The 17,514-nt window shown below is 48.1% G+C and overlaps 1 protein-coding gene across 1 annotated transcript; it reads left to right on the forward strand.

The window, feature by feature from the left end:
* The first annotated feature begins 4,706 nt into the window (after positions 1-4,706).
* TMEM160 (transmembrane protein 160) lies at positions 4,707-13,713 on the forward strand. The gene is made up of 3 exons (XM_030544348.1): positions 4,707-4,890; positions 9,469-9,561; positions 12,825-13,713. Exons 1-3 carry the CDS (start codon positions 4,707-4,709, stop codon positions 13,079-13,081), a joined length of 534 nt encoding a protein of 177 aa, XP_030400208.1. The 3' UTR covers positions 13,082-13,713.
* The last annotated feature ends 3,801 nt before the right edge of the window (positions 13,714-17,514 follow it).

Below are 17,514 nucleotides of genomic sequence, written 5' to 3' on the forward strand. Positions count from 1 at the left end.
GTGTGCCGAAGGCGGCACACAAGCTGATTTTCAGTGGTATTCACACTGCCCGGGTCCTGGCCACTGGTCCTGGAGGCTCTGTATTTTAATTTAATTTTATATGAAGCTTCTTAAACATTTTAAAAATTTTATTTACTTTACATACAACAATAATTTAGTTATATATTATAGACTTATGGAAAGAGACCTTCTAAAAATGTTAAAATGTATGACTGGCACTCGAAACCTTAAATTAGAGTGAATAAATGAAGACTCGGCACTCCACTTCCAAAAGGTTGCCGACCCCTGGATTATATTGTCATGGAGTCACAGGCCCGGTGCTCTGGAATTGCTCTGTATGAAGCTAGACAGAACTCTGGTGTAGTGTGCCATGAAGTCTTTTCGGCTAAGGCCTTCCTAGGTCTGGCCTCGGAGCATTCAGCACCCCCATGCACTTCATGGCTGACTGCGGAGTTGGGGTGCAGGGTCCCCCTGGCTGGAACCCTGGGAGAAGCCAGGGGGACCCTGCACCCCAACTCCGCAGTCAGCCATGACTTTCAGCCAGCATATAAAACAGGTTTATTAGTTAACAGGAACAAAGAGTAGAACAGAGCTTGTTAACACAGAAAGCAGGACCATTCAGTAAAGTCCACCTTGAGGGGAGGGAACGCCAGAGCCTTGAGGTCCTGACCCTCCCCCTTGGGCCTCAAAACAGAAGACTGCCTCGCTTCCAGCAGCCACGCCTATTGCCCCATCTCAGTTCTGTCTTACCTCCTGGACAAAGTGTCACCTGGTTGAATTTCCCTCCCGGTACTCAGGTTTGCCTACATACAGGCAGTTGGAGGAGCCTCACCTATCATTGAGGGTCTCAATTCTTATCCTTATCCCCACCACCTAGGCTAATATAGAGGGAAACTGAGGCACACACAGTATTCATGCACAACATTAAGGTTCATGTATAACATAAAGGGAAAGAAGCCACTTCCTCACAAATATCCATGTTTATTTTTAAGCATATCTTTTATTTTTACAGACTGAAATTTTCAGTTGCAGGAAAATTATGGGGTGAGGGTGTCAGTAAATACTTATGCAATGACAACACACGATGAGCTTTAAGAGTGTTGTACCTATTAAACCACAAACTGTCAACATCACGTCAAACTAGGCAAAGTAAATAGCCTTCAATCAAACTCAAGTAAGTTCTCAAGCGCCATTGTCTTACGTGGCCCAGCTGTAAATGCCGGTCATTATCTATGGAAATATTTTTTCATGAGTTTGTGTGTGGACAGTGAAACTGACATTGACCAACATCTACCAATTAAAAAAATGGAATCCTTCTAGGCCTACTGTAACACGCTGGCTTGCCTTTTTAGGGTATGTCTGCACTGCATTTAGCTACTCATGGCTGGCCTGTGCCAGCTGACTCAGGCTAAGGTGCTGTTCAATTGCCACTGCCTAAGGCTGAACATCAACACTGCAATTAAACAGCCCCTTAGCCTGAGCCCAAGTCAGCTGGCATAGGTCAGTCATTGGTGTCTAATTGCAGTGCAGACATACCCATAAGGACTTGAGGCTTGGGACTGGCCAGCCCTACTTACTAAGTAGGCACACGTGCAGCCAGTGGGTGATTCCCATATAAGAGCAGCAGGACACTGTGGGAAAGCTCAGGAAGGCTGGAGACAGACTCCTACAGGGAAGACTCTGAGACCAGGGGAGCTAGCCATACTAGGAAGGGCTGGGAGCAGCCTACCAAAACAAGAAAGTCCTATGCCCAGTTTAAGAACAGAGGGAAGATTTTTGTGTTTAATTCTGAATTTTAAGTTACTCAACCATATCCTAAGGCATGCTGTTATTGGATTTACAAAGTCCTTTTTGAGTTTATTGAGAAACTAGGAGGGGAAACTGCAGTGAGGGGCCACTTGCAGTGACCACAAAGGACACCTGGGAGGAGGCCACTCATTGGCACCTAGACACAGTCATTAAGGTTCCCAAAGCGAATCTTGGTTTTAGGCTTTGCTTGTGTAAAGCTGACAGATGCCAGTTGTCATCAGCTGGGATCACACCTGGGATCTCTGGAGCTCAATGCATGAGCTGCTACTGCATGAGCTAAAAGACATCTCTTTCTTAGTCTTAGGTCTACACTCGGGGAGGTGGGGACTCGACCTAAGATATGCAACTTCAGCTACGCGAATACCTCGGGCAATGCTGGATTCAGGGGGCTAGCCCAAGCATGCTAGGGCATGGATGTCTAACGCAGTGTAGACATACCCTTACTGAGTGAATCTAATTGTAATTGGACTGTCTATCCAGCCCAAAGGGCACGATATGTCTGCGGTATCTGGCAGGCTGCTGCTCAAGTCTCTTCAATAAAAGGACTTCCCAAGGAACACAAAACAAGCTACTTACCTGGCTAACCCAGGCTATGGGGGCCCAGATTCCTTTCATTCTACACCCATCTCTTTGGTCCAGCACTAGTCCCAGGACCACATCCTTCCTCCTGCAGCCCTCCTCCCTAACTGTGCTGCTGGCTGGCTTTTATAATCACATGGTCTGTTCTCATCAGGGTCTGATAATCAACCTGGGCTGGCTGGCCCCAGGAACACTGGCCTGTTGCAGTATCCGTTGGTGTAGTGTCAGCCTTACGTAAGAAGTCCTGAAGCTGAGTTCTCCCCCCCGCCCCTTGGTAATGTAGTGCTGGAGTGAGTTTGGCATTGATGTCTCTCCTGGACAGTGATGCTGAGCGATTCTTTAGGTCTGTTTCATGGAAAGCTTTTTGCAAATTGCATTTTCATCCTCATGCTATGCTGTGAAATGGCATTCCAGAGGTCGAGAAAGTTTGGCTTCCTAAAGGCTTCACCAAGAGCCAGTGGCACTGGAACAATTTTTACAGTGCGGGTGCTGAAAGCCAGTGGTCCCCCCCAAAACTTTTAACTTCACCCCCCCTTAGTCCTGTCTGTGCCCCCCCTTCAACTGGGGCCAGGTGCAGGACCATGGCTTTGGTGGTGGGGCAACAGATGGGTAAGGGGGGCCTGTCATAAACGTATAGATAAGGGTAGCATAAAATCCCTCTTTACCCTGTAAAAGGTTAATTTCTTTTACCTGTAAAGGGTTAAGAAGCTCAGATAACCTGGCTGGCACCTGACCAAAAGGACCAATAAGGGGAGAAGATACTTTCAAATCTGTTCCTTCCAACTACCACCATTCAGGGCCCAGCATTCTACCCCAGCCCCCTCCAAACCCCAGTGCCAGTGTTCCCTCCAACTGCCATGGAACATTCAGGGCCCAACATTCCACCCCAGCCCCCTCCCACCCCCAGTGCCAGTGTTCCTTCCAACTGCCATGGAACATTCAGGGCCCAGCATTCCACCCCAGCCCCCTCCCACCCCCAGTGCCAGCGTTCCCTCCAACTGCCATGGAACATTCAGGGCCCAACATTCCACCCCAGCCCCCTCCCACCCCCAGTGCCAGCGTTCCCTCCAACTGCCATGGAACATTCAGGGCCCAGCATTCCACCCCAGCTCCCTCCCACCCCCAGTGCCAGTGTTCCCTCCAACTGCCATGGAACATTCAGGGCCCAACATTCCACCCCAGCCCCCTCCCACCCCCAGTGCCAATGTTCCCTCCAACTGCCATGGAACATTCAGGGCCCAGCATTCCGCCCCAGCCCCCTCCCACCCCCAGTGCCAGTGTTCCCTCCAACTGCCATGGAACATTCAGGGCCCAACATTCCACCCCAGCCCCCTCCCACCCCCAGTGCCACTGTTCCCTCCAACTGCCATGGAACATTCAGGGCCCAGCATTCCACCCCAGCCCCTTCCCACCCCCAGTGCCAGTGTTCCCTCCAACTGCCATGGAACATTCAGGGCCCAACATTCCACCCCAGCTCCCTCCCACCCCCAGTGCCACTGTTCCCTCCAACTGCCACGGAACATTCAGGGCCCAACATTCCACCCCAGCCCCCTCCCACCCCCAGTGCCACTGTTCCCTCCAACTGCCACGGAACATTCAGGGCCCAACATTCCACCCCAGCTCCCTCCCACCCCCAGTGCCACTGTTCCCTCCAACTGCCACGGAACATTCAGGGCCCAACATTCCACCCCAGCTCCCTCCCACCCCCAGTGCCACTGTTCCCTCCAACTGCCACGGAACATTCAGGGCCCAGCATTCCACCCCAGCCCCCTCCCACCCCCAGTGCCAGTGTTCCCTCCAACTGCCACGGAACATTCAGGGCCCAGCATTCTACCCCAGCCCCCTCCCACCCCCAGTGCCACTGTTCCCTCCAACTGCCATGGAACCTTCATTCGGGGTTCCTATGTTCCCCGGCCACAGCTCTCAAGCAACATTCAATCTCCTCCCGCCCCACCTGTCAGCCTCCGCCAGCCACCCTTCCCGGCATGCAATGCCCCACCCGCAGCGCTGCCAGGTGGGGAGACTACACGTCCCAGCATGCAATTCTCCCCCACGAGCGCCGATTCCTCCCTCGGGAGGGTGGGGCTGCGATTCTCACGGCTGAGGGGCTGGGCTATCGACCCTATTGGCGGCTCTCTCTGGAAGGGGGCGTGGTTATTGCGAGTGGCAGGCTCGCTGACCTATCCTGCTGGGGTCCCGCCCCTTGGAGGGTGGTGCTCCTGTGAGTGACAGCCCGGACCACCTATCCGCGTTGGGACTCCCTCCCCGTCCTTTTCCGGGGGCCGTGGCAGGGCTGCGGGTGCCGGGGAGACTCCGCCATGGGCTGGTGGGCGCGGGCTGTGGGGCGGGCGGCCGGGCGCTTCCTGCGGGGGGCGGCCGGGCGCGGGCCCCCCCGAGGGCCCCGCCGCAGCTCGAGCCGGGCCCCTCCCTCCCCGCCGCCTCCCCCGGTCTCGGAGCTGGACAGGGCGGACGCCTGGCTGCTCCGGAAGGCGCATGAGACGGGTCAGCGCGGGGAGGCCCGGCCCGGCCCGGCCCGGCCGGGGGCGGCTGAGGGGGCTGCGGGCAGGGGAAGGGACCCAAGGGTGGGGGGGCACATGGGGGGGAGAAGGGGGGCTGTGTGGAAGGGGCACATGGTAGGGGGGCTGTGGGGTGGGGGAAGGGGACCTGGGAGGGGAGCTGTGTGGAAGGGGCACATGGTGGGGGGGCGGGGGGGCTGTGTGGAAGGGGCACATGGTGGGGGGGGCGGGGGGGCTGTGGGAGGGGGAAGGGGCACATGGTGGGGGGAAGGGGCACATGGTGGGGGCAGGGGGGCTGTGTGGAAGGGGCACATGGTAGGGGGGCTGTGGGGTGGGGGAAGGGGACCTGGGAGGGGAGCTGTGTGGAAGGGGCACATGGTGGGGGGGCTGTGGGAGGGGGAAGGGGCACATAGTGGGGGGACAGGGGAGCTGTGTGGGAGGGGCACATGGTGGGGGGGCAGGGGGGCTGTGTGGAAGGGGCACATGGTAGGGGGGCTGTGGGGTGGGGGAAGGGGACCATGGGGGGGAGGGAGGCTGTGTGGAAGGCGCACATGGTGGGAGGGCTGTGGGAGGGGGAAGAGGCCCATAGGAGATGTGGGCTGTGTGGTAGGGGCACATGGTGGGGAGGAAGGGGGGCTGTGGGGTGGGAGAAGGGGACCATGGGGGACAGGGGAGCTGTGTGGAAGGGGCACATGGTGAGGGGGCTGTGGGAGGGGGAAGGGGCCCATAGGAGACAGGGGGGCTGTGTGGAAGGGGCACATGGTGGGGGACAGGGGAGCTGTGTGGAAGGGGCACATGCTGGGGAGGAAGGGGGGCTCTGGGGGGTGGGAAGGAGCCCATGGGGGGGCAGGGTGGAGGAAGAGAGTCAATGGGGAGGGGTCCATGGTGGGGGGGGCTGTGAGGAGGAGAGCTGGAGGGGAGGAGTGGCTGTAGTTGGGGATGGAGGCGGTGGGCTGTAGGGGAGGTGTGCTCTGGTCAAAGGAGGAGGCCTGTGGTGGGTGGGGTGTTGGGTTGGAGGGGGGGGCTTTAGGGAGGTTGTGGGGGAGCTGTAAGGGAGTGGGGCCAGGGTAGGAGACAATGTGGATAATGGGGACTGGACATAAGGGTCTTTGGGGCAGCACAGGATGTGAGGATGGGGGCACAGGAGGGTCACTGTACTGTGAGGGCAGGACGGTGGAGGGGATCTCATGGGGTGGTAGCTAGTCCATTTTCGGGTATGATGTGGTCTGAGGCATTGTGGGGGATGGGCTGCTGCCACTTGAGACATGATGTGGGGTGTGTGGACAGGGTGGGTAACGCAGGAATAGTGTGGATTAAGGGCTTGGTGTGGTGTATCAAGGCTCTGTTGGGGATGATGAATGGAACAGTGCAACATGGGTGAGGGGACAGCACAGAGTTGCAGGTACTCTGATGACAGGAATGGGGTAGGGAACTCTTGGGAATAGCATGGTGGGAAGATGGTGTAGGGGACAGTGCGATGATGGGGTTGTCATAAGGGCTGAAAGGGCATAATGTGGTATTCTAGATGTGGACGTGCACCTTGGGTTGTCACAGTGTGATGGCATCTTGACACATGGTCTTGTTTTGGTTAAAGAGAGAGAGTGTCACTGACCAGAGTGGATAAAAATAATTGATTTTAAAAAAAAATCAAAAACTTCAGATTTTCTTATTTAAATAAGATTTTTTTTATAAAATGCTTTTTGGGGAAAAAACCGATCTAAAGATAGTTTTAATCAAGATACGTTATAGTTCAAAGAGATCTCATGGAATAGGGATTATAAATTCTAATTCTATAGAATGAGACAATATATTCATGTAATATTTAAGAAAAGTTTTGTAAATGAGTTCCAATAGTTCATGGATTAGGGATGCAATCTTATGGGGTTCCAGGGGCTTCTGCATAGATTATTTAGATTGATCTGTCTGTCTACCCAGTGGGACTCAGTGCTCAGTCTAGAAGATGCCATCAGAGATGCTTAGTTTTGCAGGTCTCAAACTCTGGATTTGTGTCTCCAGAGAAAACATGCTTGTTAACAGCAAAACTGTTTTTAAAATAAATAAATACCATATATACTCGTTCATTAGCCAATTCATTTATAAGGCGACCCCCCAAAATCGATAGGTAAAAATAGCAAAAACTGTCTGACCCTTTCGTAAACTGACCTTTTATTTCAGGGATTGGAAAACTTTGGCTCCCGGCCCATCAGGGTAAGCTGCTGGTGGGTTGGAACGTTTTGTTTACCTGGAGTGTCTGCAGGCATGGAACCTCTCAGCTCCCTGTGGCCGCTGTTTGCCGTTCCTAGCCAATGGGAACTGCAGGAAGTGGCGCCACTTCCCACAGCTCTCATTGGCTGGGAACAGCAAACCGCGGTCACAGGGAGCTGAGGGGCTCCAGGCCTGCGCACATTCCAGGTAAACAATACAACAATGTATTAGATATTCAATTCAATGATTCCGTAGGGTTTTAAATCATCAAATTTTGGTGGAGACCCGCTTATAAGCCAACCCCCGCTCTTTGATGTGTTACTTTTTTACCAAAAATACTCAGCTTATGAACAAGTATATACAGTAATATATTGAGGTGAGAAATAACAGCCCTCAACCCTGTTGTCCCTCTGCAAATTTGCATACGTAGAGTCAATCCTTTTTCTCTCTCTCTCTCTAAAAGTGCAAAGTTTCAAAAAGTTCAATGAATAGAAGATTGTTGGGGGCGGGATAGATCTGGACAAGGAGATGAAGTCTGGAGATAAATGTGAGAAGGGAGGGACAGGCAGTAGAAAAACAAAAGTGAAACTGTTTGAGCAGCATATTCCATATGTATCATACCAGTCTCTCACTAGAAGAGAGAACCTGTAAAAGAGACCCAGTTTGGGAATAAGAACCATTCAGTAAATATGTTTGCTGATGATTTTTTAAAGAAAGTCACACCAGTGAACTGGTGGAAGTCACTTAAGCACTTGGATTCAGGGACTGTTGAAGTGATGATCTCACTTTTAACAGAAGTAGCTGCTTCTGCTGGTGTAGAAAGAATATTTTTTTCCTTTGGACTAATTCATTCCAAACTGAGAAATCATTTGGGACCTGAAAAAGCAGGAAAGCTTGTTTTCCATTTCCAGATTATGAACAAACAGGAAATGAATGTAAACATGACTGAGTTAGCTGCAGAAGCCAATATCTTAAGTTTCTCATGTTGACCTGGCTGACACAGTCTATTTAATTTTTTTTTAATATTTCATTAACTATTTTAGTTCAAAACAATTTTAACAAAAACAAACCTGATTTTAAAAAACTTGAATGTTTAACTAAATTCAAAAATTCATATGCTTGTTTTGTTAAAATATTATGTTTGCTATTGAAGAAAAACATCCAGAATACATATTGTTGTTTTAGTTAAACACTTGAAAAATGTATAGTGTGGGCCTTCTAAAAATGAAAACTACATCTATGAGTTGTGAAAAATATATATTAAGGTTATAAGAACCAACAAGAATGCACTTGTATGTAGAGATCCATGATTAAATGGAGTCTTCCTGACTAGTGATTTAAAACATGATTTAAATTAATTTGATTTAAATCAAATCCACACTGTTACTGACTAACACTTAACTACCTTAACAGCAATAGCTTTTACTGCTTTAATGCCTGTTTTCATCCCAAAGAACAGTGCAGTCATCTACGTACGGTGTCACTTCACCTTCCCACTAAAACACACAACTTGGGACAGGAAGTGAGAGAGAATCCCATATCCACTATGGGGGACTAAATGTAATTATCCCAGTTGGGCTGCTCCTCCTGATGCTTGTGAAATGCAGCTTAGGAATTTTAATTGGTACAGGTAGCCAGGATGCTGGTTCTATGTTTTATCTAAAAAATAGCATGGCCCCTCTCACTATGTTGAGCCATCTAAGTCAGTAATGAGACAAAGAGGAGGGCACTCATCTTTTCATCACCATTATTCTACTGTACAGTTTCCCCTTACACCATGCTGTGGCATGTTGATCAGTACTGATTTGAAAGGAAGAGCTACCCCCTCACTGAATCATTGGTGCGTCCTGCAGCTCGGGGACTTGGAAACTTCACACCTGAGTGCTATCCATACTAAGCCGTACTTAAACATCGCAACCCAAGGTGATGCAGCTGCCTGTTAACTTGATAGGGTGATAGACTGAAAAGGGAAAGTGGGTTTTAATGGGATGAAGCCAGAACTAGAGGCCCAAGGGAGATTTTAACCTATGTTAAAGATGAGCAATAATCATGGTGCCCTTCTTGCCTAGGTCTGGTAGATTGTCTTTCAAAGACACTTCTGGAGTTTCCTATGGGTGTGACAGAAGTTTGAGACACTACAGAACCATGTGGAGGTTGGATGCTGTGGAGTCCTGAATTTGAAAGGGGTGAACATGCTATAGACAAAAACCCAAGGCTGTGACAGTTAATCTTTTAAAGAATTTGCTTCCCAGACATAATGGTTCCTCGTATCCTCTCTACCACAACAGGGAGCAGTATAAACGAAATAACAAATGGCTGAAGAAGAGGAAACTCTAGCTTTCTCCTGTTCTCTACTCAGGTTTCCTGTCCTGGTTTCGCAATGGCTTGCTGGCAACCGGCGTCGGAGTAATTTCTTATGTTCAGAGCGACATAGGACGAGAGGCAGCTTATGGTAAGTAATGCACGCTATAGATGAGCAAGGGTGACATTTGAACTGGACACTGCACCAATGAAAAGTATTATTGTCACCAGGTTAGTTAACCGATCACTGAAATGTTGATTTTTGTAACTAAGGTCAGTTCACTTATGCCCTGTCAAACAATTGCTAAGCCCAGAGGTGGCCACATGTCAATTATGGGTGAAGCAGTCCAGTCCAGTGTGTACAGAATTAGTCACTTTCATAAAACACTTTGAACCACATGGCTCTAGCAGCTGTTTTCTATACCTGTAAGATCAGGGAAGGTTTATAACCACCTGCATAGCACAGGTCAGACTAGATAGATGACCAGTGGTTCCTTCTGGCCTTAGAATCTATTAATCATTTTTTATAAAGCTCCTACAAATGTATTGTCTGGATAGATCTTTAGCCAATAGACTATAATGGCTTATATGATTATAATAGTCTATACGAAGAAGTTAATAGGCATCTTGAAATTGCCTTAGTGCATATTTACGTGCTAGACCAAGGGTAGGCAACCTATGGCACGCGTGCCAAAGATGGCATGCGAGCTGATTTTCAATGGCACTCTCACTGCCTGGCCACTGGCCCAGGGGGCTCTGCATTTTAATTTAATTTTAAATGAAGCTTCTGAAATATTTTAAAAACCATATTTACTTTACATACAACAGTAATTTAGATGTATATTATAGACCTATAGAAAGAGACCTTTACAAACATTAAAATATATGACTGGCACACACAACCTTAAATCAGAGTTAATAAATGAAGACTCGGCACACCACTTCTGAAAGGTTGCAACCCCTGTGCTAGACCCAGACGGCTCCAGTGCTGTAGCAATGAAATGGTCTGTAAAAGATCTTTGAATAGTGATTATAGAACACATGCAGGTCTGAGAGTCATGCGTGGATCCAATGTCCAGCTTAGCCCATGAATCCCTGGGTAATAACCTTGAACAATTTACTTAACCCCAATATCACTTAATTTCTCAGTCTGTAAAATGGTGATAATACCCCATTGTAATACATTTTGAGAGAGCCATTGAAAAGATGTGGTAGGTATGGATCATACATACAGGCTGCAGCTGTTGGGAGTTACTGAGTTTGAACTCTTGGGTTATTGAATTTCTATGGGGGTTAACTCTCTGTTCCAGGAAAGCTGTTATAAAATGAGGAAGCTGCTAGCAGATATGCTAAAATGGCAGCAAACTGACCTGTATGTCCAGGAAAGATATGAATTGTAATGTGTATAAATGTGCTGGACCCTAGACCTTAGAAAAGGAGATGTAGCTGCCCTCAGATGAGATTTAGAGGATGATGTAAAATTAGGGGAGAGGGAGGAGGATGAATATGTAATACAGAGGCCTGTAATAAGGTGACAGTGTGAAAGTAACGTTCTTGTTCCCGCTGGGCTAGAATCTTGAAGTCTGGTGCACTCATTGGAGGAAAAAATACCAGATTTGATCTTTATATCAGAGGTCATCCATCTACCCATTTACAGAAATGGTGTTTCTCTTGTGAGGCAGTTATATTGCACGGAAGGCCTCCCATCTGAGGAAATTAAAGTTGTCTCATTTCACCAGTTTTATGGGACATGTGCCAAAGATTGGTCAGAAGCATGTGACTGTGTGACAAGATGCAGTGTTCATAACCATTGTGCTGGAAGGGTAGGGCTGCTGTCAGTGTGTAAAACATACACACTAGGATCACGACAAAAACTAGTGATGACCTTTTGACTCAAAGCCCTTTGTCAATGACATGGTGACCTTACCTAGCACTGTGATTTGAGGATCCCAAAGCATGGTACAAGCTCAGAACTGCCTACTCTGTATGGCATGTGTTCTCTGTCAGGACTTCTTTAAAATCTGTTCTTGGTTCTGCTGTAGACTTGCTGAATGAGCTCTTGGGTAGGTCACTTCCCTTCTCTTTGCCTGCTTGCCCATCTTTAAAATGGGGATAATACAGTCACCTCCCCTGAGGATATGTGTTTTCATAGAGTACTTGAGATCCTTTGAAGGGTGCTATACAACTGCAAAGTATTTGTGCCGATCCTCTAATCTAGTCTTGCTTTATTTGTTCACTGATGCCACATGCTAGTACTTAGCCTCCTAATTCCCTACGAAGAAAGTAATGTGACGACATAAATAGCTGACTGGGACATAGATGAATCAGCTAGGAGGAGCACTCTCGCTGCTTTCTTCTGCACACAGACTACAGGGAAGGGAGAGGAAATGCAAGAGAAATATGGGACTGTTGCAAAGAATTTTGCTTGAGTATGGTTATTTTAAAGCTCACCACAGTGTGGTGCAATGGTTCTTCAAAACTGAAGAGAGAAGAATTGTATTTGTAAGTTGCCTCATGTTATGAAGAGTTGTGCGTTTATGGTTGAGCTGTATCCGGTTGAAGAATTCTTGACTTTAAGACAGGAAGTTCAGGCCAAGTTTTATCTCTTGTTTTGTTTTTAAAATTGGCCTGGTCTGTTTGATTACAATGAAAGCCATTTTGGATTTTGATTTCTTGCAGTGTTTGCAACTCAACCATTGCAGCTTGGGGCTAACACAGAGGAACTTTGTGACAGAGTTGAGAAGAAAACCCATGAATCCTGAGACCCAGTCATGTGCTTTAGCCATCCTTCCTTCCCCCCCCCCCCCCCCCCAAAGAAACAACTCTTCAGAACATGTACAAGGCAGTTTTCCTTAAACCCTAACTCAAAGTGGAGAAATCATAGGGAAGACTTTCTGGCATCACCTGCACTGGCAGAATTGTGCTTAATACAGTTGTTACCTGCAGTGTTCTAGCACTTCTTGCTTGACTTGTGTGAATGGGGATTTATTAAAACGCCCCCTAGGGAGTCTGGAACAATTTTATAACTCAGTCAATCCATATCCATGCTAGCCAGGGAAACCCTGCCAGCAACGGTCATGTACAGTGCCTGTCATAACTAGCATGGCCCTGAGTCCATTATAAAGAGAGAGAATGGCCTAGAAGTTAGGGCACTAGGCTAGGACTTGAGAGACCTGAGTTCAATTTCCTGTTCTGCCACAGACTTCCTGAATGACCTTCGCCAAGTCACTTCTTCTGTCTATGCTCCTTACCCTATCGTGCAGGTGGGGATCTTAGCACTTCCCTACTTCACAGGGGTGTTAGGAGAATAAATTACATTAAAGACTCAGCTGCTCAGATTTTTCCCTTGGAGGATGGTTTACCAGGCTCTGCTCCAGATGCATGGATGGATTTCATTCTCTGTTTCTACTCTAGGTTTCTTCATTCTCGGCGGGATTTGTGTCTCTTACGGCAGCGCCTCCTACCTTGTCAGCCTCTTCCTCCTCCGCCGCACCATGATGCTTGCTTTCTCCACGGCCCTGCTGAACGGCACGGTGGTCACAACAGTGGCACTGTTCTGGCTGTGCGCCATCTCCCTCTACATCGGTCGCCTTGAGGTTGAGATCATACAGGAGGACAGTGGTGATGATTGCCAGGACACAGAAAAGGATGATGGGAAGTCGGACGAGTAAATACCAAGGTTTTGGAGAATTTTGCTGCTTTCATGATGGTCATTTAGAATGTTCTCCATTGCACTCAGTGGCCTGAGTTTTAATGCAATAGATACAGCGCCCATGGGCTGTCCTGCTCAGTGTCCAAGGGCACGAAGAAAGGGCAGCTTTTTTGTAAATAAGACACTGTGGTGGCTGCTTTATATTTATTTAACATTTTCCAGATTGGCAATGAGAATTAGCATTAATAAAATTGGATCATCGAACAGAAATATGGCTGCAGGACACCCTGCTTTGGTAGCAGATGGATTGGTGGGACGGCTTCCCAGCTGGGAGCTTGCGTTGCTGTCAAAATGGATCTCTGATGCTTTTAAAAAGTTGGCTGTCCATTGAGATCCTGTGCTCTTGTCTCCCACATACATCCCATGTCTGTTCTGCCAGGTATGCAGAAGCTGGAAATTTTAAGCCAAATTCAGCTGACGCTCCCTAGAAATGTTGAATCGCAACAGTATCCCATGGAGTTCGAGCCTGCTGCCCCGGCGTACGTTGTAAAGTTAGCACATCACATTGAGGTTACTCACTATGCCTCTTGAGCCCATTTTACATCCAGATCAGTTAATGTTTGTATTAAAAAGATCAAAACAAAACTGCTCTCTTCCTGTGTCTGAATGAAATGTACACTCTAGGATTACTCTCTCACTCTCCCCATATCCACTTGCAGAAAGGGCCTGATTACGTTATGTTACGAGTTGAGAGTACGGTTCCAGTCCTACCCTTGCTGCTGCTTTGCTCAGGTCACGTATTGCGCTTTGCCTCAGTTTAGTTATCTCTAAAATGGGATATAATTGCCTACTTCTTGGGTAAAAGGTTTGTAGAGCATATTTGAGATCCTCCAGTGGGAGGAGTAAAGGATAGGCAAAGTATTTATTTTTGATCTATAAAACTGTTTACTTAGGGTATGTCTACATTACCCGCCGCACTGGCGGGCAGCGATTGATCCTGCGGGGGTTGATTTATCGTATCTAGTCTAGACGCGATAAATTGAACCCGAGCACTCTCCCATCAACTCCTGTACTCCACCGCCGCGAGATGCGCAGGCAGAGTCGACGGGGGAGCGGCAGGAGTTGACTCGCCGCAGTGGAGACGCCGCGGTGAATAGGTCTAAGTACGTTGACTTCAGCTACGTTATTCAGGTAGCTGAGTACATGTGGGCGGAAGTGACCCTGTGAATAGCTAGAAGTAAGGCCACCTATCAATGCAAATACAGGGAGGGAAATGTGATGCAACCAATTAGAAACCTCACCCGGCTGTGACTGCATCTGTTCCCCTCTCCCAAACATTATTACTTTCATTTCTTCCAATGGTTGGTTTTCACTGGTCTGAACAATCATTTGCCACGTTGTTCATTTGAAACTTCACGACGTTGTGATCTGGAGGCTTAATCCATCCTGCAAGGCAGGAAACAAAATCAAGGGCCTGGATCCTTGACTGGAGAACACACTTTATACTTCCTTGCCCCATGGGCTGCCTCTTTGCCAGATGTAACTTGTACTGGCATTCTGAGTTACGCTGGCTGGCTGCAGCTCCAAAGTGCTGATGTGCTAGCAAAACATCAGATAGAGAAATCCTGGCCATGCCTTCTACACCAATGAAGTGTGGTGTGGTGTAGGAACCTCTGTACCAGTTCTGCCCTATTGGATGCGTCTATGCTGGGAGGATCTCCCAGGGGGCTGGTTATGTTGGCTTTCGGGTCAGACTCTCCAGGCACTGCAATGCAAGTATTTTCCCAACAGAACACTAGGAATAGCAGCTTTTACAAAGTGCTCTAAAACCCCCAGCCGAAAGATGCAAAGCCTGTGCAGATAATTAGGTGAGAGGCTTTTTATAGTCTCCTGACATCGCTCCAATAAAATCCTCTTTGTAGGAATAATGGAGGACAATATTAGTCTCTCTCTGAATTAGAAAGTCTTGCAGTTGGTATCCTAGCACCTCATGTATGCGGAGTAAATACTAAGAGGACCTTATGGAATTATTCCAGCTTTACACTAGTTTGATAGAGCATAATTTGGCCCCATCTCTTGGTCTCCAGGAAATGACGCTTGTGAAAGCCAGGTGATAAAGACACGTTGGCTATTTTTCAAACCAGAGGCGGCAACCCATTGATTTAAAGCCTCTCTGGGCAACGCATAGTGACTCCGCTCCAGGCATAAGCAATTGATGTAAATGACCTTCAGAGCATTTGGCATTACGGGCTTCCGGAAGGTGAGGAGTTGAGCAGATGGAATGCGTTAATGGCAGTTTTTGTAACTAATGCAAAACATACCTGGACCATTTTCCTGTGCTGCGGTGTACTTAATCTGCTTTGCACTGCTGTAGCTTCTCTCCTGAGGGTTTCACTGTCTTGCTGATATCTCCATCTGACCTGCTGCTTTTGCCTGGCCTTTCTAATGACGATTAGCTCTCTTCCCTTTCAGAGGCATCTGCCTTTTTTCCTTGTTAGTTGTCCACCTGTTTAAATTATGCTGTAAACTTTTTGAGGCAGGGTCTTGTCTGTTAAAAGCACCGTGCTAGCATGTTGTGTGTGTTGTGAATAAATCATATAGGACTGTCAGTCTGGCACATTTCACTAATAGCTGTTGTGAAAACTTTTTTCTCCGGTTTATAAACTCTGTCCTATTTCCCTATGGTACCTGCTGTTCAGCTCATTTGACTAGCACCTTTTGAAATACCCAAGAGGAACGATGCCCAAGAGATTAGATGAGCCCTCTAACGACTCTGGGATTTGCAAATGCTGCCAGTCCTCCTTATTTTTGAAGCAATTCTACATGAATCTTTCACAACCAGCCTACCCTCTGATAGCTGCTTTCCATGATGGATGCAGCAGCTGGCATAATAAAGTTTGTAGAAGTTTACACTAACTTTTCAAGTAAAATCTCCTCTTCTCCCATTGAGTTTGAGTGCAACTCTTGCCTGCACTGATGTACTTGAGCAAGATGAAGCAATGTCAGATGGCGGTTATTCATGAAGCATGGTCTAGTGATTAGAGCAGTGATTCTCAAACGTTTGTACTCGTGACCCCTTTCACACAGCAAGCCTCTGAGTGTGACCCCCCCTTATAAAATAAAAACATTTGTTTATATATTTAACACTGTTATAAATGCTGGAAGCAAAGTGGGGTTTGGGGTGGAAGCTGACTGCTTGTGACCCCCCACATAATAACCTCACGAACACCTGAAGGGTCCTGACCCCCAGTTTGAGAACCCCTGGATTAGAGCAAGGGATTAAGTCAAGAATCCTTGGTTATGTTTTCAGCTCTGGGAAGAAGCGTAGTCTAATGCTAAGTGTAAGGGATGGGCTTGTTTTGGTATTTCTGGGTTTTATCTCCTGCTCTGACACTGTCTGGGTCTGTAGCCAAGTCAGTTTCCTCATCTGAAAGGGAGAATACTTACCCAGATCTACAGAAGAAAACTGCTTTCGAATATGAAAGCGTCTAAGCAGATGACTGAATGTGAAACATAACTGACTAATAATTATTTTATTTCTTTAAATGCCATGTCTGCATGAAATCTAATGACGGAGGAGAGTGTAAGCAGTAAGAGATGGAGCAAGAACAGAACAGAAAATGCACAGAGCAGTGGAAGATTCTCCTCCTCTCTTCCCTAGACCCAAAAATGTGAGGGGGCTTTTATAACTTATCTCAGAAGCGCTGTTGAGTCCAGGGCTATATCTCTGAAGACCTTGTTTTTATGCACTGTCCAGCTGCATTGCCTGTGAGAGGGATTAAAGTAGGGACCATCTATCTGCCCAATTCCTGTCAGTCTGAAACCTTTTCAGGTATTCTGAAGCACAGTTTTGGAAAGTCTGACAAAGGGTATGTCTACATCTACAATTTTGCAGCGCTGGTTGTTACAGCTGTATTAGTACAGCTGTATAGGGCCAGCGCTGCAGAGTGGCCACACTTACAGCAACCAGCGCTGCAAGTGGTGTTAGATGTGGCCACACTGCAGCGCTGTTGGGCGGCGTCAAGGGGGGTTCGGGGAACGCGAGAGCAAACCGGGGAAGGAGACCAGCTTCGCCGCGGTTTGCTCTCGCGTTCCCCGAACCCCCCTGCAAACCGCAGGGAAGGAGACCTGCTTGCACGGGGGTTCGGGGAACGCGAGAGCAAACCGCAGGGAAGGAGACCTGCTTGCTCGGGGGTTCGGGGAACGCGAGAGTAAACCGGGGAAGGAGACCTGCTTGATTACCAGAGGCTTCCTCAGGTATGCTGGGATACCTGCTTATTCCACGGAGGTCAAGAAAAGCGCTGGTAAGTGTCTACACTTGATTACCAGCGCTGGATCACCAGCGCTGGATCCTCTACACCCGAGACAAAACGGGAGTACGGCCAGCGCTGCAAACAGGGAGTTGCAGCGCTGGTGATGCCCTGCAGATGTGTACACCTCCTAAGTTGCAGC

Source organism: Gopherus evgoodei, unplaced genomic scaffold, assembly GCF_007399415.2.
Source record: "Gopherus evgoodei ecotype Sinaloan lineage unplaced genomic scaffold, rGopEvg1_v1.p scaffold_34_arrow_ctg1, whole genome shotgun sequence".
In the NCBI taxonomy this organism is placed as follows: Eukaryota; Metazoa; Chordata; order Testudines; family Testudinidae; genus Gopherus; species Gopherus evgoodei.